Source organism: Anser anser (genome assembly GCF_964211835.1).
Source record: "Anser anser genome assembly, chromosome: 2".
In the NCBI taxonomy this organism is placed as follows: Eukaryota; Metazoa; Chordata; class Aves; order Anseriformes; family Anatidae; genus Anser; species Anser anser.
In genome coordinates this window covers 18,489,240-18,510,664 of record NC_139721.1, presented here as the reverse complement: position 1 = coordinate 18,510,664, position 21,425 = coordinate 18,489,240, and the positions used below count along the sequence as shown (strand labels likewise).

Genomic DNA, 21,425 nt, shown 5'->3' with positions numbered 1-21,425 from the left:
CCTTTGTTTCAGTTTGTGTCCATTGCTTCTTGTCCTATCACTGGGCACCACCAAAAAAAAATCCAGTCCCATCATCTCGACACCCTCTCCTAAGATATTTATATACACAATGGAAACATCCCCTCTAAGCCGTCTCTTCTCCATGCTAAACAGGCCCAGGCCTCTCAGCCTCTCCTCACAAAAAGAGATGCTCCAATTCTCTGACCATCTTCACAGTCCTACACTGGACTCGCTCCAGGAGCTCCAGTACTGGGGAGCCCAGACCTGGACACGGCACTGCAGGTAAGATCTCTCCAGGGCTGAGAAGAGGGACAAGATCACCTCCCTCGGCCTGCTGGCCACACTCTTCCTAATGCTCCCCAGGATCCCATTGGCTTTTTTGGCCACAAGGGCACACTGCTGGCTCATGGTCAGCCTGCTGTCCACCAGGACTCCCAGGTCCCTCTCTGCAGATCTGCTGTCCAGCAGGTCAGCCCCCAGCCTGTACTGGTGCATCCCCAGCCTGTACTGGTGCATGAGGTTATTCCTCCCTACGTGCAGGACCCTGCACTTGCCCTTGTTGAACTTCATGAGGTTCCTCTCGGCCCAACTCCCCAGCCTGTCCAGGTCTCTCTGAATGGCAGCACAGCTTTCTGGTGGATCAGCCACCCCTCCTCATTTTGTGCCACCAGCAAACTTGCTGAGAGTGCGCTTTGTCCCTTCATCCAGGTCATCAACGAGTAAGTTGAACAAGATTGGGTCCAGTACTTGCCCCTGAGGGACATCATTAGCTAAAGGCTTCCAAATAGACTGTGCTGCTGATCACAACCCACTGAGCTCTGCCATCCAGTCAGTTCTCAAAAGTAACTCACAATTCCTGAGATTAGCTATGAGGATTTGGGGGAAGGCAGTGTCAAAAGCCTTGCTGAAGTCCAGGTAGACAACATCCACTGCTCTCCCCTCATCTATCCAGCCAGTCATCCCAACATAGAAGGATATCAGATTGGTGAAGCACGATCTCCCCTTGGTGAAACCATGCTGACTACTACTGGTCACCTTCTTTTCCTCCACATGCTTAGATGACATCCAGGATGCACTGTTCCATCATCTTTCCAGGGATGGAGGTGAGGCTGACTGGCCTGTAGTTTCCTGGGTCCTGTTTTTCACCCTTTTTGAAGACTGGAGTGACATTGGCTTTCTTCCAGTCCTCAGGCACCTCTCTGTGACCTTTCAAAGATGATGGAGAGTGTCTTAGAAATATCATCCACCAGCTCCCTCAGCACTCGTGGGTGCATCTCATGTAGACCCACGGATCTGTAAGTTTGTGTAAAATGATCTCTAACATGATCCTCCTCAACTAAGGCAAAGTCTTTCTTTCTCCAGACTTTCTCTCATCTCCAGCATTTAGGATTCCTGAGAGCTGGCCTTGGTAGTAAAGACTGAAGCAAAGAAGGCATTTAGTTAGAGATCACTGAAGTGTTTCCTATGCTGTAAGGAAAGGCAAAAATGCAGGAAGGCTGTGAGGAAAGACATTTAATGGGAGCAGAAGGAAGCGGGTGGTGTGGTTCAGGGCTGGAGGTGCTTTGTAGCAGTGTGTTCCCAGAAGGACACTGTACTGGTGAGAAGGGCCAAGACCTCCCTTCACCTGGTCTGCTGGTCCTACCAAATATAACACAACCAGAGGTGCACAGAGCTCTGGAAAACCTCCCATTACGTTACTCAACATCTTCCTCCACCCAAATCCTGCACATCAACAGCGAACCACTAACTGCATCTGGGTCAGGCTAGCAGACACACACCGTTTTTGAAGCTCTAGGTGAGCAACCCAGCTGAGCTAACGCCAGCTGAAGAAACACCCAGTGGGAAGCTACTTCAGCCAAATTTTTAGCACCTTCCACATTCACAGCAGCCTAGCCAACCGCCTAGGACTATCTCTAGGACCACACAGGCGGCACGCAGATAAGGGTTATTTATCACACTTCCTGACGCCACAAAAAACCCGCTAAAACTCCTGAGGGGGCTGCAGACCCCGCGAGGTCGGGCGGCTGCCGGGACAACCCCACGCCTCCGCGCCGCAGGGCGGCCACGTCAACCCGCCCCGCCCCGCCCCGCTCCGCTCCTCCAGCAGCCGCGGGCGGCGTGAGCCGGGCGGCCCGGGCGGCGCTGGTTGGCGGGGCCGGGGGAAGCGGCGCGGCCGGAAGGGGCGGCCCAGTCGCCCCGGTGACAGGAGGCCGAGATGGCGGCGCGGGAGGCGGCGGCGAGCGCCAGGCTTTGAATGAGGGGCGGCCGGAGGCTGCGCTTTGGCCGCTTCGGCGCCCGGCGGCCCCCCGGCCGGGGCAGGTGAGCGGGAGGGGGCCGCCATTTGGCGGAGGGGTGCCCGCTTCCACCTCGGGCACCGCCGGGCCGGGGGGTGGGGGTCTCAGAGGCTGGGACAAACGGGAGGAGTCGGGGGCGCAGTCTTGGGTCGTGCTGACAGCAGGCGTGCATAACGAGCCGTGTGGAAGTTGGGCAGTGCAGCTCTAAAGGGTCCGGATCCTGTAGTCCAAAGGTGGACGGCTTCCTCTGGTGTCTGTGCGGTCCTCGGAAAGCTCAGCCCTGGGCCGGTGCTGGGGTGCTGCTTCGTGGTCAGCGATTCGTGCTGCCTCCGTGGCACGTCTAATGAAAAATAGCACAGCGTTCTGCTTTATGGTCCTCCTGGCTACTCTGGGAATACTGGCGAGCTGTGTAGGGACTTCTTCAAGCTGTCTCACACAACACGACCTATAGTGTGTCACGACTGTGAAGTATTGCGGCTTGTTGAGACACCAGATTTTGCAAGATGATTTTGTGGTAGTAACAAGAGTACGTTAATTTATGTTTATGGCTTTCAGTGTGAATACAGATAACTTAAGTCCAGGATGACCAGTAAAGACTGTGGCACAACTGGGATATCATGAAGTCTGTGTCTGAGAACTCCAGTGCTGCATAGGGAGATACGTGAAGTAGTGCACTGTGTCAAAGGTTTCCTATATGACCAAAGTTACTTCCTATATGACCAGTGTAGTATCATGGGATTGCACAGATTCCATCTTTATATTGTGTCTGTTTTTAGAAGACAGTAGCACATATAGATAACAAATTATCAAAGAATGACTGTACCTAGTCAGTGGGCTTATATTTTCTGTTTTCACTAATACTATCTCAAAAAACAGGATGCATTCTAGTTCAGAACAGAAAGCTTCAAGAGCTTGCGTTAACAAGATTGGAACTATGCTCAGCTTCTTCGAGAGGAAGGGGTGAGATGAGGTGATACTAGTCTAGAAGTTTTACAACTCCAGGATAGTAGGTTTAAAAAGGAAAAGTTTAAGCTCCAGTCTGTAAACAGTTAGGTGTCTAGGAATGATTTAGGTAGGGCTAGTTTCTGTGTTTACTTATAGAGACAAATACATTCTTTCTTAAATTTTGGCATCCTCTGCAAAAGATTGTCTTAAAATCTCTTCTTGCATTTGAACACCTTGGATGACTTGTCTCACTCCCGCAAGTCATAGGCAAAGTAGTCTTTTCTCCCAGCTGCCTCGTAACTTCTTATTTAGGGTTCTTACACTGAAACTTAGAACATCAGTGTTGAAACTACAGTTCCTTAAGGACATCCCCGTAACCACCCGCATGTAGACAGATTCTACTCTTCTAATGCCATAGTAGCATGGCTACTACAAAATGTCGTAATGCTGCCATTTCATCTATCCATTTATCAAAATCAATGGTAAAGATGTTGGCCTAGTTGTTTTTTTCCTCCTGCCTCAGTGCTCCCAATATTATGTTTCTACGTAAAGCGATTAAAAAAAATAAAGAAGGATCAAATCATACTGGAAGAGGGGAGTGGAACATCTTCATTAGGTTACAGAATCACGGTTACTCTCTGAAGTGCAGGAGATGCTGGTTTTGGCTTTCAGTACCTGGCTGAATGCTGCTCCTGAATCATTACGTTGCTGTTTTAAAAAGTCAATGTCTTTGTACATCTTTTAATGTACACGATTTGGAGGAGGGGTTTTGTGCTTGTAAAGAAACACTTTTTTTTTTTTTTATCTCTTTCTACTAATCTTCATAAGATTCCATCTCCCTGTAAATCCCTGGTCATCTTCAGACTAATGTGGTAGCACTGCTTGTTTAAAATTTTATGTAAAATGAACTTCTAAGAAACCTTATTGTTGCCACTTAAACGTTGGACTAATCATATGGTGCTTTTTGATTTTATCAGCTGTTTGTTCTAGCGCAGACATGCTGGTTCGCTGGTGCTCTTGTGGAGTTTTGGGGCTGACACGTGTGAGTACCCAAGGGCACGGTAGTCTTCTGTACCAGGAAATGGATGTCTCATTTTGCCTTAGGAGGTTTTTTGTGGTTACTCATGTGAACATGTTGTTGGTGGGGAAACGTTCAGTTTCAGTCAAGTTATTTTTAATTTTGATTTAGACTTCTTCCCTTGGCTATTTAATTAGCTGTATTTAATGCAAGGAAAAGCCACTGTTTCCAAGGTGTCTTCATGTATTCATTGCAGAGTCACAGATGAGCTGATGTGAAAGAACGTGCAATCAACTCACAAAGCAGTGGTAATTCGAGACAGAAATTCCATTCAGAAGATGATGATATCTCAAGAAAACGACACAGCACAAATCAGTCAGCATTACAAGTAGAACATGGGAGCAACAGAGGAGAGGATAGGTGCCCTCTAATATTAATCTTCTGACATTGTTTTAACTGTTGGAAGGACGTGAGTTCAGTAAGAGGAAAAAAAACTAAGTCTTTAAAACCATTTGAGTGCCAGAAAGTGACTTTGTTTTAGAATTGGCTCTGTCTCTTGAGATATTGCTTAAGTAGTGTTTGTGTGTGCAATTAGGTATAAAAGAGGAAGTGCTCCTGCAGACGACGAGGTGCTCGTTGCACGGTGATGGCCAGTGAGCATTTTGTCTCTTGCACCTTAGTTCACATACTCAGCTGGTTGGTGTGTGCCGCACGCTGGTGCCAGCGAGGTCCGAGTTGCCAGGAGCTCTAACGCCGCTGCAAGCTGAGCGCAGTGTAAAAGTGGTTCAATACATTTCTGAACTTTCCCTCCCTTCACTATATTTCCTTTATTGATCCATAAAATGTTTCCAGGGCTAAGTTGCCTTGGGCTTCTCACTTGTCTCTGTGTTCAATGTCTTGCCGCTACCATGCTCTAATCTTTTTGGTACACAACTTCCATGTGAGCAATTGCTGTAACTTCTTACCAGTAGAAAGCAGGATGAGCTACATGAGTCAAACTCTTGCTAGATGTGGTAACTTTTACAAAATTGTTGCACTGACTGCTAAAATTAGATTAATTAGGGTTCATGTCCTGATTCACTTACTTCTATCTATTGCAATGGAGCTTAAAAGTTAGTTGACAGAAAGTCTGATAAATGTTATACATTTGAGGCAATGTTAATGGGAGAAGGAAAACTATTACATGTTGCAAATGGGAAGCTGAGGCATGGGGCGTGATACATGCAAAGCTGTGTCAGGCTGACAGGTTATCAGATTTTTTGAATTCTAGTCCAGTGTTTCACCTCTGCCTCCATCTGTTAAGAAATGTTCGAGTATTCTTGCTGGAGCACTGCCACTCTGTGTTCTGTCTCAGTGCTCTACATGGCTGTGCATCTCTTCTTCCCTCGGCTGGAAAAGGACTGACAACAGAAATAGAAGGGACACCTTGTTTTACCTAACAAGTCTCGTGTCATGTTGTCAGGTGAATTCAGTTTGCACTAAACTCAGAAAATGCAGTAACACAAATGCTCCAAGTGCTGTTTTAGATGTCTGGCAGGGAATGCTTGACGTGCCCTAATCTTGAACCAAGTACTTGGTTTAAGATTCTTTTTACCTAACGTTTAGCATATTGCCAAAATTAATGCATATGCATTGCTTCACATCTTAATTAGCTGTAGAAAAACTAGATACACTGATAAAAGTACCTTTTAAAGCTGGATGATTGCTGGCAGTACAATGTCTAGTGATTCCTTGCTGTTGCCAAAACTCTGGCTGCGGATCTGACGACTTTGAGCACAGGGCTTAACTTAATTGGGGAGGTTACAATCAAAGCTTAGAGCAGAAGAAAGCAAAATGATACTTGCTGTCTTGAAGGGCTTGATGCTGCCGTAGTTAAAGTGGAACGCAGCTCAAACACACGCGTGCAGCATGTGGCTGTGTCTCGCCCTCCTTCAATATAACGCTGCAGTTCCTGCGTGGCACATAGGAAGCGGAGCAAGGAGTCACCTGAGCGGTGTGGGGAATGAAGGGAGCTGTTGAACCCTGCTGAACAGGCGTGTGGGTGATATTGGAAGTGTGTGCTGCCACGTATAGGAATGCCCTGGGGAAAATGCAATAATTTCTGGTGACTAACAAACACTTGTCAGCAGTGAACTTCAAGAAATTGTGAGCTAGACTGTCCTTGTGGATTGTGGTTTTTTTTCTTTTTTCTTAAAACTTAGGGAAAAATAATATTGAGTCTAGAAATTTTTGAGTAATAGTGCTTCCTAAAACAATCTTTTCAATCAGTAGGGTGTTTTGTTTTGTTTTTAAATTTAGGATCTGCCTGGACTGTCTGGTTTGGCAGTTCAGTAGGCTAAACAGTAGGAAAGTAGGAAAGTTGCTTTATTCTTTGAAGTGTTGAGTATCTTTCTACTAACTCCCTCTGACCCCTAAGCCAATAAAAGAGTGAATTCTGATGGAGAAGAATGGAATGAGCTTCTAAATAACCTTCCTTTCAGAAAAGACATACCTTTATTCTTATTTCAGCAGGTCACCTGCTCTTCATTCGTGAAATCCCAGGTAGATGGCTTTTAGCTGCATCTCTTTAATGTAACAATTTCTTTTGCCAATTAAGTGCTCCTTTGCAGTAATCTTTACCTTTAGAATAGAGAGCTATCCATCCAGTTGCCGTCTGCTGTTTTTTTCACTAGCTTCCACTGTTCCTAAATCCTTCACATTTTTGACTGATGTATTATCCTGTCACATAGATATTGTCCAAATCGCTTATGCCAGAAGGTGAGGAAGTGCATGAGTACAATACCAAATGATAGTTCTGTTTTTAAATCGGAAAGCTAAGTGTGTTGGCTGGTGTCTGATGTCACTACTTTTTGTGGGAAGTTTGACTGTTTCCTGTTCCTGTTAGGTAAAAAGCCCGTTTGATACCCACTCTTCTACAAAGAGTCTCCTGTGAAATGAGATTAAGACAAGGCCAGCATCGAGGTAGAGGTGAAGTGTGTCCCACAGGGCCTTTCTCCTGAGCTACAGCTTGGTAGCATGGCCTGTAATTTGGTGGTTATATTATATATTTGGTGTAATTATTTTGGTGGTTATGCAAAGGCTTAAGCCTTCCTTTTTTTTTTTTTTTTTCAATAAAAGGACCCACTTGCTTAGTAGTAACCCTGCACAACTTTTCAGTAGCAAAAATTCCTTTTCTGGACTGTACGTGAAGTAGTATTTCCAGCACCATGTTACTATGTTTAATACTAGTTATCTAGTAAATGAGCACCAGTAAAGTAAATCTAAGCTCCGTGAAGCTCACAAATCCCATGATGTACTTTTTAATAAAATCCTCAGGGCAGTATTGGAGCAGCCTACCTAATGACCCACCTTCCTGACTCTTCCTAACTTAAAGCCTGGAATATAAAAAGTGATTTAAATGCCATAGCATATTTGAAATCAAGCTGTCCTTCCATGGAATACTCATGGCCTGAGGAAAATGTCACAGGGCTGCCTTCTCTTCTCACCAGGAGGTATGTTAAACTGGCATCAGAAAATGTTGTTACAAGTGTAGCTGTATATAATTAAAAGCTAGTTGTGAAGCCTAACCTCTTCTTCCTTACTCTGAGATGTTCACCTATAGAAGAAAGAAAAGGGATCCTTGAATTACAGTTTATTATTCAAACTGGGTCTGTACCTATTTGAGGGGACCTGTTGGAATAAATGTGATATGTTGAATATGAATTACCTAAATTCTCTAATTGACGCTGAAAAATAGCAACCAGCATTGGTGGTTTCAGCTGAAGATCAATTTTTGCTTATCTGGATTTGTTAGCATGATCTGGGCTGTCACAGGAGCATTGATGTATCCAGGGGATTAACTTGTCCTGTAGCGCACGTAGTGTGAACAGGATCCTTCTTCCCTGATGATCTTTCAGTGACATTGGTCACTAAAATAAAATGTTGGTTCTCATCACACATCTCCAATTAAAATCACTGGAAACTTCAAACAACCACTTTTAGGTTTTGACTTAATGCTGATTTCATGTACATTGATAATTTGCATATGCAAGGTTTGCGCAAGGAGGTGTGAGCTTCTTACCGGTCATAATTCCTTTCTCCTTGCATTGTTAGCGTCTAAAATAGATCAGTCACCACAACTGATTGGCACTTTAAAAGTGCTTTTAATTGTGTCTTTATCTATGATTATGTGCTGTTTTTTTTTAAAGGCTGTACACATGAGGTGCTTGCATTTTTTACATCAGTGAAATGTCCAGATAGTAGGCAGGTAGAGTCTCTGCTCCAGGTACCTCTTCTCTTTTCTTGCATGAATGTAGCTTCACAGAATGCTCCCTGTTTATGAGCAACTAAGGAAATTGGCTTTAAGGGCTATAAAGATATATGATGCTCTACATCTAACTTTTTTTTTTTCTTTTGCAGGAAGGGTTTCTCATCATGGCCATAACACAGTTTCGGCTCTTTAAAATCTGTACTTGCCTGGCAGCTGTGCTTTCTTTTATTAAAAAGTTAATATGCAGGTAAACATGTCTTAATTTGGTTACCTTTTCTGGTTTAATTACAAGTTTTTTCTCTTTTTTCTTTCTCCCCAACACATACCCACCTCTTTTCCTAATTCTGGTTTTGCTACTGATTGCAAAACAATCAAGAAGGATACAAAATAAGTCAAATTCACTCTTTAATCTGCATATTCCTGCGGAGTTCAAAAGTCTGTGTAGTGCAATTGTGAGTCCGTGTATTTTTGTGTTATGATAGCTCTAGTGGGGATTGTTTTCTGAACAGCTATGACAGGGTTTAAAAATTGCCTTTTAACGTTATCCTCTGTCAAGTGACTAAAAACTGTTCACGATTTTTTTAAAAAGGATTTGGCAAGTGATATTTTGTTTTTAAGAGGTTCACTTAATGGCAGCATCCACCCAGTCATCAGTCAGTAGGCTTTCATTGTAAATATAACTCATTCTCGTCCTGCTTGGTCAAGAAACAGTTGCTTGAGATGCTTGAGACTAGGTTCTTCTGCCTGCTAAAGGTTCATACAAATGTTTAGAGGACAGTGATTAGTTTCAGAGAACTGCTTTTTTTTCCCTTTTTTTTTTAATGAACATCTTACAACTTACAAGAGAAAGCAAAAACACTCAGTGTTCTTTTGAGTTGTAAATTCATGAACACAGGGGTAGTATCCAGAAGCATTACAAAAAAAAAAGGACAAAAAAACCCCACACATCTGTATCTATCTATCTATATATCCAGATTTATGGTTATATATTAGTAGGATTCAACAGTACCTGATGCTGATCTTCTCAGATACTGTGCCATCTTCTGGACTACTTTTTCTTCTCATCACCCTTACAGGATGTTGTTTTATTTAAACAATTAGCAGTCTGAAGAAATGTATTCTTCTTTTGTGTATGATAACTACTACCTTGCCACTGAGATTAAAGCATATGCAGAGTATGTGGTAGACACAAAATAGCATCTGAATTGTTTTTTGTCCTGTTCACCTTTGCTCATTGTATGAATAAGAGGAAGCTTTCAGTTCGTTGTTGGTAAATTCACTCCACATTTGTTGAAGTTTTAAAAAGATGCATTTTAATGCTGCATACAACTTAATAGCTGTCAGCTTTAGTTTTGTGATTTGAATACTAAATTAAATTAAGAATACTTGCCATTCAAGTTCTTAAAGAAGTCAAAACACTGAGTTGGTATGATTTCTGTAATATATATTTTTATATAAGTTTCTGTAATATGTGGACCCTTAATCAAAGTGTTAAGGTATCTTTTATAAACAGTACTGTCACTGCACCTAATAAACAATTTTCTTCTTTTTCAATTTCTGAATGAACTAAATCATTGTAGTGAACAGGCGAGGAACTGGTTGGGAGCAAAAAGTAGGAGAATTTTTCTTCTCTTAATAACAGTTAGTCGAAGGAATGAAAATTTTAAAACTTTCACATAAGCAAGTGAGTTGATCAAGTTAGTTCGGTCCGTTAACCACAGAGAGTTCTTCATTTTAATGTCAGCTGCAAAGCATAGTTTAATAAATTTTGTTTTCTTATAATGCACCCCTGCATATGAGTAAGCTTGGTAACCAGCAAATGTGATTTAATTAAATGTGCATTTTAATTTGATGGATATGAGCTGGTACTTATTTGGATTACACATTTCAGTTTTTAATTTAAACAAGTGCCTGTAGAGACTGTGCATCTCTCCAGTCAGCATAAAGCCTATGCATAGCACTTGGCATTTTTCAGTTAACTTTCTTTTTTGATGAACAGCAGCCTGCTTGAATCCACTGTTTCCAGCAAACAACAGGTATAAATACAAAATAAGGTGAAATTTCATTCCGTTTACAACCTTCATCCTGCTGACAAATCTGGATGCTGCTAATTATTATAGATAAACAAAACCAAGAAGCATTGAGACATTTGGCCTTCAGAGCAGTGATCAGTGTCTGTCTAATGATGGTTGGGAAGCAGCTGTTTCCAGGCTTGGGTTTCTGTTAGAGACATCAACAAAATCTAGTCAGCCCAAGTATCAGAAGTTTCTAATGTGTTTGAGGGGGCTTTGTTTTTCTTTTTGCCTGTTACAGAACCTAGCGTCAAGTTCGTTAAATATTTTTATGTGAAGGGAAGATTAAAACAGGTCTCATATGACTGCATATGTAAGTCAAACAGGCCTCCAACAATGATGTTTTTGTCGTTGTTGACACCGCAGTAGTAGATTACCTTTTGTATGAAGACTTCATTTTTTTCAAGGATATAATCTGAAAATTGTGCTTAAATTTTGTTGCCTAAGTAGTCTTTTTTATAACGGAACCTGCTTGAAGATTGAACCTGTGCATATATACTACATAGGATAGAATTTAGAATTCTGTCCCCTATCTTGGTTACCTTGTACTTAGTAATAGCTTTTTCTGAGCTACATTTATTTTAATTTCTTAACATTGTAGAGACTTCCAGACTTAGACAGCTGTAAGTTTCAGTCTTAAAAATCTGAAGCAACTAAGATTTGCTTTCTCTTGAAGACTTCTTGCAAGTGAACTAAACTATGTTGTTTTTAAAGGAACAGTTTCTAAATGGGCTAGAGTTGATTATATGAAGTGAAAATTTGATGATAGCACCTGATCTTTCCTAAGGAGGTATCATTTGGGCCAAAAGTAGGAAAAAAATAATCTAGTCACTCACCAGTGTGCAGTGGACCTTGTATTACAAGCAATTCAGCTGTTCTGATGTGGTGGTGGAATGTTCTATAATAATAAAAATAATGGACGTGAACTCCAAGTGGCAGTTCCCTGTGGCATTCTCATCAGTATCAATAAACACGTCTTTGTTCTTCCAAGCTATCAAGGTCCAAGGTCAGTTAGGTGACTGTCTTGATATAGGAGCTGACGTGGGGAGAACACGAGTGTCAGTCTCAAATTCATTCTCTTGTGTTAAAAGCTTTTAAGATACAGCAAATGTCAGCTAAAAATATTTTAATTGTTATTGTGATTTTTTTTAATGTCATTAAGTAAATATTTGCATTATTAGCAATGCAATAGTGTTTGTCTTCAATTAAAATTGATACAGTTGCTGGAACACTTTCACTGCAACACTGTTCTTTAAGTAGAAGCATGTATTGAGCAGAAGCTGTTGACTTGCATAATCTTGTGCTACCTCTCTTTAGACTTCAAAGGAAAAATGCTTTGAGGGGCTTTCAAATCGAACAGCTCAACAAGCGATTTGTTAAACGCAGCTTAACGCCTCAGGCCAATAGCAGAATTTCTCGGTTTCCAGTGGAAATGGTTATCTTTGAGCTAATAGAGATCGGTAGTATTTGCTTCTTTAGAATTGAGAATCTAAAAACTGTAACTGACTATATGCAAATAGCTGATTTAATTCATGCTTTTCAAACTGGCATAGAAACCGAGGAGGAGCAACTCTTTAAGAAACGTGAACAGTAAATGGTGCTTTGAAATTCGTGTGAACCCCGCTTTAAATTCATGATGAGAGTCCTTTGTTTAGCAGGCTCTCTTACTAGCAGTAGACAGTGCTGAGGTAGTTTAAGCACTTAATGTTTTAGCCAGACTACTTGCAGCAGTGCTGTTCTCAGACTTCCTTTTTTTTTTTTTTTTTTTTAAACTTAGTGGTCATGTTTTCAGAGCTTGGAGGAATCCTACGTTTTTCTTTCAGGTCTGGAAGAGGGCGAAAGTTAAGTGGAGACCAAATAACTTTGCCAACCACAGTGGATTATTCATCTGTTCCCAAACAGGTAATTGCTTCAGTGGTAGGTAACTTAATAATTACTTAACAGAGTGATCATACCAGTTCTCTTGTCGTAGCAAGATACAGTAAGACACATTTTTATGTGAAATTAATTTGTACCATTCACTTCTATAGCCAGAAGTAGAAGACTGGTCTTCATGGGATGAGGATGCGCCCACCAGTGTAAAGATTGAAGGTGGCAATGGTAATGTGGCAGCTCAGCAAAACCCTTTGGAACAAATGGAACCTGATTATTTCAAAGATATGACACCAACTATAAGAAAAACTCAAAAAGTAGGTATTGAGCTTTCAACTATACTTACTGAGGGCTTTCTATGCTTTAATATAGGTTATAAGTAAATTGGCAACCTACAGATAGTGCTTCAGGCAAAATTATGCTGTCCTGTTGAAATGAGAATAGATGCTGATGTCTAGTCTAACCTGGCTGATTAAAATGGTGACTTTCAGACCTTACCAAATGTGATACCGGTTCGTGTTTACATCGTTAGTCTTACAGTTCTTGGAAATTTATGGTGAACTTCATAGTCTAAATGTTCTAGGAAGTATAAATGTGAGAACCCTCACCTAACTTTTAATTCTGAAAATAGAACCATTGCACTAAGACACTTGTGCTCGTACCTCTTTGTTATTTGAACAGAGACATTCGTTGTCCTGCCCGTACTGATGTTTGATGTAGCAACACTGCTGCCTCAGAAAGCAGTGGGTACTTGTTTTACCAAGCTGTGTTGGGGTGAGTGGTATTAGGGAGCTGATATTTCAAAATAGCTTGCTTTTCAAAGATCAGATATTTGGAGAAAAAACAGATGGGTATCTCCACAGTAGTTTTAAATCCGTGAACTTTTTCTAATTAAACTTCTGGTAATTGCAAGTTTTGTTTCCATGTGGCAATATTCCAGTTGGATACCTACAGGGCTTTGAGTCGATTGGAAAACCTTTTGCACCATGAAAGTAGTCAAGGACTGGAACAGGTTGCCCAGAGTAGTCCAGTCTCCATCAAGACCCAACCGCATAAACCCTGCGTACCTTTGTCAGCCTCAGAGCTGACTGTGCTTTGAGCCAGAGGTTCATCTGGACACCCTTGAGGCCCCTTCCAACCTTAATTCTCTGGTGCTCCTATGAACTGGAGATGTTAGTGGGTTCAATTTTGTGTATATTTGGGGTCTGCAAGATTGTGTGGATTAGAGTCTCACAAAATCTGGGGGGCAGAGGAGGACTGGGGGAGAGGTGGATTTCTCCTTTGTTTCTAATGGCGTTTTCTCTTAATGGATTGAGCTTCTGGTATAGCATAACACTCAGGAAGAATCCGTGCTGCTTGAATACTGCTATACTGGTTTAGTGTAAGCACAACTCTAGGGTTGACTGCAGGCACCATAAAGACCATTGCTGCTAACTTGGCCGTGTTACCAACCTGTAAATACAAATTTGTATTTGCAGTTCCACAGTGTCGGGGCTCAATATGAACTCCAAGATCTGAGGTGGAATCCTTTTGTGTTCCTGCTCATATCTACAGTGTGTGCAAATGGAATTTCAGTCAAATAACCACACCTGCCATTGCCAAACGAGACGGTCTAGTCCTGTTTGCTGTTTTGCATTGCTGCTAGTGTTCATACAGTCAGTGAAATGGGGGATCTACGTCTTTTGGAAGCAGCAGGGGCTTAAAGTAGGCTAAACAAAACAACTGAGTAAGCTCATGTCTTGAGGTCAAGACAGATAATGGATACACGATCTTAGCTACTGTGTTAAGCCTGTTAACTTGCCTTTCAGGAGAAGTATTAGTGCACGTTTTTCAGCCAAATTAGCACAGAGCTTTATCAGTTGATGTGACAGTGAGTTGCATTTCAACTACTGAAGCTTAGGTTATCTGCACAGCTGTGCTGTTGAAGTACCTGGAATAGCTCGTGTTCCAAAGCAGTACAGCTGTCCAGACAGCGCTACCTTCAGGAGTAGTATCTTACTTTCCTCTCATGGAATCAGGGTTTCTCCAAGGAATACCTCATGTAATTGGTAGCTCAGGTGAATACTGGGAGATGTGGCTATTGGATCTCTCATTTTTTGTGCCCTTTCTGTGTTTTGATACAGTCATAGGTTGTCACAGTGCTTTGACCTCTCTTTTTGTTCCTTTTTTGAATATTTTCAGATAGTTATTAAAAAACGAGAACCTTTAAATTTTGGGATTCCAGAGGGAAACACGGGATTCTCTAGCAGATTAGCAGCTACACAAGATATTCCTTTTATTCATCAGTCTGTAAGTATGCTCTAAGTATTGATCTTTATTTGACAGGTAAATGAGTTCCTTAGGAGAAGGAATAATCTGCCTAAGATATATGTTGTGGAGAGCAAGAGCAATAGTTGTGGAATAACATAAATTATTTTAAAATTGAGTGTGTGGTTCAAAGTAATGAAGTAATTGATCTAATTCTAGTTTATTTATTTGACTGTGAAGCTTAACAGATCAGTGGTTAAAAGGTAGGAAGCTTCCAAGCACCTGTATACTAGCAAATCTTGTAAGCCAATGGCTTACATGTGTTTTGGACTCTACACAGTAAGTTCCTAACAAAAGTTTTTTTTGTTTTTTTTTTTCTAGGAAGTCTGTGGGTTTTCTTTGCTTTGTAATCTTGAACCCATATTTAACTTTCTGCTTCTCCCTCCTCTTTGCATAGAGGTTGTCTTCTAAGAGTCTCCTAATTTTTGCTCTTTAGTCCTTGCTAAATTGCCTGGCTATGCAACAGCCTGGCTGTTAGAGGGAGATGCTAATTTTTTCTTCCTTTTTGCCTTCTTTAACGGTGCTTTGTTTAATGTACTGCACAAAGTGGTCTAGGCAGAGAGCAGTACAGAATGGTCATAACACTTCCTTAGACTGTCATAATGAAAATAATTTGGGAAAGGGCTCTAGTGAGTAAAAACAGCATTCAGGGAATAACGTTGGTCTGTCCATGCTACTTCCAGAAATTTTTAATACAGTCTACTCAGTTCACCTGCTCGGCTTGTCTTCTCCTTCCTAAAAATGCACTGTAGTACTTCCTTCTTTCCTTTGTTCTCCAGCAACAGGATCTGAAAATCTATACTAACAATATAAAGGCAAAAAGTCAGTATTAGAACATGAACAATAAACTGAGAAGTACTGTCATATCTCAGATGTTTCTGGAAGTCTGAAGTACCAGGGTTAAAAATAAGTGTTTTTATCTATTTTTTTTTTCCACATGAGTAGAGTTTTTCTTGTTTTGTTCCAGCCTGAACTGGGAGACTTGGATACTTGGCAAGAAAATACTAATGCCTGGGAAGAAGAAGATGATGCTGCCTGGCAGGCAGAAGAAGTTCTTAGGTAAATGAAAATAACGTAGCACTACAAAAACTTTTATGCAAAAGAATCAAGTGCAGGTTTGTTTCCTGTAGCACTTCTGTCATTCTCAGTGCCTCACAAAATTAGTGTGAATACCTCATCTGTTTTGTTCTTCTTTTTCATTTTAAGAAGTTGAAGAAGTACAAATGGTAGCAAGGTGCTGGTTGAGTTGAAGCTAATTGCATGCAATGATTTGAGTTGGCAGTGACTTACGTTAACCTGTTTCATTTCAAGGTTTTACCAAACTTTAGGTGCTTGCTGCATGATCAGATAACCTGCCTCAGATTGCTCCAGCTTCCTAACCTGCTCTCATTCTACTTAGAAAATCACAAATCTATGGCTTCAGTGAGACAATAGTGACAGTGGGAAATAAAGACATGATGTTTTTAAAAATCATTCTAAGCCTGTGAATTCTTTAAGAAAAAAGGTATTTTTTTCCAGAAAGGAGATTCTGTAGAGCTATTTATTGTACCATTATTTGGGAAAATGTACTTTCCAACAGTAGAGTAAGACGAGGGAAGTGATACATCAGAAGCATACTTTTGATGCGTTAGTGGTGGATGATAAATTCAACCAATACTAATGCTGTCAAACTTACATTGACATTCTGGTTAATATCTGATTAGTTGTTTTTTGTTTTTAGCGTTATTACTGAAACTGTTTCAAGTCTGTATCACAGAAGCTATGTGATATATCTGAATGTTGTTTCTTTGGGTTGTTTTTGTTCCAAGGATAGTGCCTTTAAAGAACATCAGTAGACTCAGTAAGATCTTTAATCTCAGAAGTGCAATCTATTGAGATTCAACCTGTGATGCACCAGACAAAGAAAATGAAAGACAATGAAAAATCCTGCTTATTTTGAATTGGGAAATGCCACTGCTTTTGCTAACTGCAGAGGCTGCATTGTGTTTTACTGAACCCTTACCACATTCCATTAAAGATCTTGTTTTTAAGACTATAAAAACAAGTACTGAAGCTTTCCCGAGCGTGGACTTGTCTTACAGAAATTAGGTAGTAGTAATCTAGGGAGTGCATGTATGTTTATTTCTGGAGTGTGAAATTGCCTGTGCAGTGGATTTTCTTGGGATGGTCAAAGGTATATTTTCTGCCAATTGTCAGTTTTGTGCTTTAGAATACTTAGTGAGAGGAGTCACTTACATAGGAATAGCAGTGGAGTTTTCCTTCAGCTCTGTTTTTCAAATTATCTTATTTGGTAGAAGCTGTTCTGAAGCTTTTGGCCTGACATATTTTTACTATGGAAAGACTTCAGCTCAAGTGGTTAATTTTCAGAGGCTTCCTCCTCTGCCCCACTAAAAAGTGTTGAACTTTACTTGCTTTAGTAGGGATGAATGTGTCCAAATATTTCAAGTGAACAGAGCACGATTAGAACTGTAACTGTCTGTATTACATATCTCTTGGCCTACTATGAATGGTCACTTCAGCACAACTGATCATTGTCTGAGTTGTACCCCAGCTGTGTGAAGTAAAACCTTTGTTTTATTCAGGACGCATCAAATTACAGTGGTTTTCTTTAACTGTGGAAAATACTGGCTGATACTTAGCAAGATTGGTAGGAAACGCCTTCCGGGCTTACAGTCTCTCTTGCAGTAGGTATCTGTGGTGGGATTAACATCTAACTTTTGACATAAAACTTCAGTATAGTACTTGATAGGCCTGGCTCTGTTTTTTCAGCAGATTGTGTAGTAAGGGAGTGATCTGGTGTCTGTTCTTAGTGCTGTAGAGACTGCAGCATGATCTACAAAATAATCTGAAGATTTCAGATGCTAGTTGGTGAGCAGCCTCCCTGATTCTCCAGAATGCTGATGCTGATTCTGCTCCAGCAGCGCTTACTGAGGATGGTGTGCGTAGAAAAAGTAAGAATCTCCCTCAGCCAGCTGTGTCTGGGTACCTGTTGGTGCTCAGTCAGTATTCAGCAGTGTCTCAGACTGGAATAATTTTTCTGTAGCAATGGAGTGCTGCTCAATCATGCAAAAACGGGCTGTGGCCTCTTAATAGCAGGGCAGACTGTATCCTGTGTTCTCCCTGGTGACGTAATGTGCACCACAATAGTTGAAATAAGCATGTGTAGTAAGCCAAATGCTTCCTGGAAATCCAAGCGTGCTGGAAGACAGTGCTGAGGAGTAAGCCACCGTTGTCTGAGCAGTTCCTGGAGTCTGTTTCTTGCCCACTCCCCAGCAAGTTCTGGGCTGGTAGCGCTGAAATCTTCCAGTCAGTGACAAATCAGCCTGGTGGATGAAAACTGGATTTTCATTTTTCTTTACAATTAATTGAAGTTAGGTAGAACTTTGCTGCTGCAAATTGTAGATACCTGTAGGTACCTTTAGACTTTCTAATACCAATGAAGTGTTCGGGTTTTTTTTTTTCCCCAATGGGAACAGTTAACATAAATGGTCCTTGCTTTAATAAGTAGCTAAGTGTAAAATATCCAGTGTGTGAGAGTATTTTTTGTACTCTTTAATTGTGTTGAAGGAAATTAAAAAAAAAATGTGAAATGAAATCATTCTTCATAGTTTTTCAAAATGCATACAGTAAGAAAAAAACAAACACAACCAGTGGAATGTCTGCTAACTGTTCTGGTTATAATTAGTGTTCTGCTAACCAATGAGAGAGGTTTAGGTTTTTTCGGATGTAACTAGTGTTAGCAGTGCAAAGCAAGACTGGCATCAATAATGAATACTTTTCTGGTTTAAATGACTGGTATCGTTCCATCCAAACTCTGCTGAACTCCTTGCGTTGGAGCCCAGAATAAGTGAGTCAGATGTGGCTGTAGTTTGTCATAGGCTCTTTATTGAGAAATTGAACCTTTCTGAGCTCGAAAGGTTGTAGTAACTTTATATTGAAAATAAGTAAAAAGTTTGGGATAGATACCAGTGTTTTGAAGAATGACCAAGTAAAAGAGCAGTAAAAGGTAATCACTTCTGTGGTAAGCTACTTGTATGTATTTTCTGGTGACTTCAGTACCTCTGTCTGAGATGACACAAAGATCTCTTCTCATTTGGACTTATGTCCAATAAAATCACTCAGCCAGTAGAGGGCATGGGAACCACTTACAGGAATCTTCACTGTGCAGTGTTCTGTGTTGTACAGCTTATACAGGGGGAAGAAACATGATCTGCTATAAATTTCCTTATTTCACAATAGCAAGTGAATAGCAAAATTGCTTAACACCTCTTGTGGCCTTTTTTTTTTTTAACTCCACGGAATCTTTTTGGAACTGCACTGTCTCTCTGTGCTTTTTACCCTCTTCTGCGTCAGTTCAGAGGTATGGGAAAAAAAAAAGTACAAAATAAAATAAATTTGGGCTTCCATTAACTTCAGTAGAAATGGGAGGTAGATTCTGATGTAAATGATTGATTTCATTCTTCCATGACAGCAGAGCGGTGTATTAGAGGATAGCAAAACTTCTAGCCATTAATAATCTGTCAAATGAAACTGTGGAGGTATTAAGTACAGTTCATCTCCTACCACCGTCCAATACAAAGATAATGTGTAGTCTTGTACCTCAAATATTTTGCTTTATGTGCACAGTTTGCCCATAGTTGACAATTTACCAAAGAAAGTTGCCTCAGGTGAGGATTCTTTTTCAGGGGAGGTTCAGGTGGAAATGAGGAGACATTTCTTCTCAGAAAGAGCAGTCAGGCATTGGGACAGGTTGCCCAGGGTGGTGGTGGAGTCACCGTCCCTGGGGGTGTTCAAGGAAAGGTTGGACGTGGTGCTTAGGGACGTGGTTTGGTGGGTGATGTTGGTGGTAGGGGGATGGTTGGACCAGGTGATCTTGGAGGTCTTTTCCAACCTTTATGATTCTATGATAGTTTTTAATTCTGAATGTTTTACAGACTCGAGTGGACATGCACAAATAACATGTGTTGAAAGTTAACTCCTTATTCTCTTGCCAATTAGACTTCTTTATTCTCTTATAATGAGCTATTCTTTATTCTTACTGAACCTGTTAAATTTCTCCTTTTCAAATTAATGAGGCTCCATTTTTTATTTTTAAGTCAGCTTGCAGGCAGCATGGCAATTTTTTTTTAAATACCTAGTAAGCTGAATGCAAAGCAGGAGTGGCCTCTGAACACTTTTCTATTGCTGATTATGAAGTACAGGAGCGAGCTGCCATGTGTCACTTGGAATATGAGCACTATAATGTGTCCCTGAGCAATAGAGTACAGCACGGATCCTGAGCAAGTGAAAAGGAATGTTAAAAGTTACCATCTCACTTGGTTACATGGAAAATGTTCAGAGCACTTGCATTATAAGGAGGACAGCTACTGATGCCTCTGCTGAGGAAAAGGAGGGGCAGAACTCCGTGTTCTAGATGAGTCAAATTGTGTTGGTCTGAATTTGAACAGACAGGTCATCTTGTTGTTGTAGCGCTAGATTATTTTTTTTCTAATTAGTGCTGGGCCTTACAATTGCCCAATACTTGCACTAATTATCCTGAATCTTTGAGAACTGAGTGACTTTCAGATTGTAAATCTTAGGGGATGGTTGGACCAGATGATCTTGGAGGTCTTTTCCAACCTTTATGAATCTGTGATATTTGAAGGAATATTACTGCCTAAGACTAGATTAACCTGAGAAAAGACCTTTAGCGTGACCAAAGAGTAACTGTTCTGAACCTAACTACAGTCGACTGAGGCTCTGTTTTCTGTTAGTTATAATAAGCTAGTTATTGACTATGCTGAAAATTGGACTCCTGTTTTTTTAAGCAGTTCATTTTTTCTCTAATTACAGGCAACAGAAGATAGCAGAAAGGGAAAAAAGAGCAGCAGAACAACAGCGAAAGAAGATGGAGAAAGAGGCCCAAAGGCTAATGAAAAAAGAACAAAACAAAATTGGTGTAAAACTGTCCTAACAGAAACGACGCATCGATGGCAGTGCCAGTGGGAAAAGAGAATTCCAGCTCTACAACATGCGTATTGGTATTGATTTAAGTATTTCCAGGACTTCAACACACTGCTCAATTTCAATGCATTCTTCAGGTCATTCTTGGAAGCCAGAATTCTCCCAAAGTATCTTGAACTGCTAGTAGATGATTCTTTAAGGAGGAAAAAAAATCACAAAAAACAAAACACACACACAAAATCATGCCTTGGTGAAATGAAGTTTCCTACAATAGTTCTATTCCAGTACCCTTCTTTGCAGCAAAAGTGATTGAGCAAGATGTTGATTGAGAGAGACTCCTAATGAACAGCTCAAGCCTAGCAAAAAGAATGTAAATATTCAGTGGTGGGGAACCTACTGTATTGTCTGTGCTTACCTGAAACATGTAATTAAACAGTTTTAAATAACCCTTTGCTTCCTACCTGATATCAAAATGTCTGCTTTTGCCTTTTTATAAAAGTATCTATAAATACCTCAGAGTTTTCCGTTGGAGAGGTTTTGGAGGGAGTCCTGATGCGGTGCCAGTATTGTGCAGCAGCAGACACAACCCTGGTGTGATACCCGTGCTGTTCTAGCTACACGTGCAGAGCACAGCACTGTACGGGCTGCTGCAGGGAAAGGTGACTCCATCCCAGCCAGACCCAGCACAACATCATGCAGAAGAAGATGACTTGTTATGGGCGACC

General features: G+C 40.9%; 1 protein-coding gene across 5 annotated transcripts; it reads left to right on the top strand.

Annotated features, from left to right (window-relative positions):
- The first annotated feature begins 2,123 nt into the window (after positions 1 to 2,123).
- EBAG9 (estrogen receptor binding site associated antigen 9) lies at positions 2,124 to 21,146 on the top strand. 5 transcript variants are annotated; one of them, XM_083824751.1, is made up of 8 exons: positions 2,165 to 2,319; positions 7,573 to 7,748; positions 8,656 to 8,753; positions 12,402 to 12,480; positions 12,609 to 12,767; positions 14,632 to 14,739; positions 15,725 to 15,816; positions 20,590 to 21,146. In XM_083824751.1, the coding sequence occupies exons 3-8, from the start codon at positions 8,671 to 8,673 to the stop codon at positions 20,708 to 20,710; spliced, it is 642 nt and encodes a 213-aa protein (XP_083680877.1). In that variant the 5' UTR covers positions 2,165 to 2,319; positions 7,573 to 7,748; positions 8,656 to 8,670; the 3' UTR covers positions 20,711 to 21,146. The 5 variants fall into 5 exon arrangements, with proteins under 5 accessions (XP_083680878.1, XP_083680876.1, XP_083680877.1 ...); XM_083824753.1 differs by having other exon boundaries at positions 12,356 to 12,480; XM_083824750.1 differs by lacking the exon at positions 7,573 to 7,748 and having other exon boundaries at positions 2,161 to 2,319.
- The last annotated feature ends 279 nt before the right edge of the window (positions 21,147 to 21,425 follow it).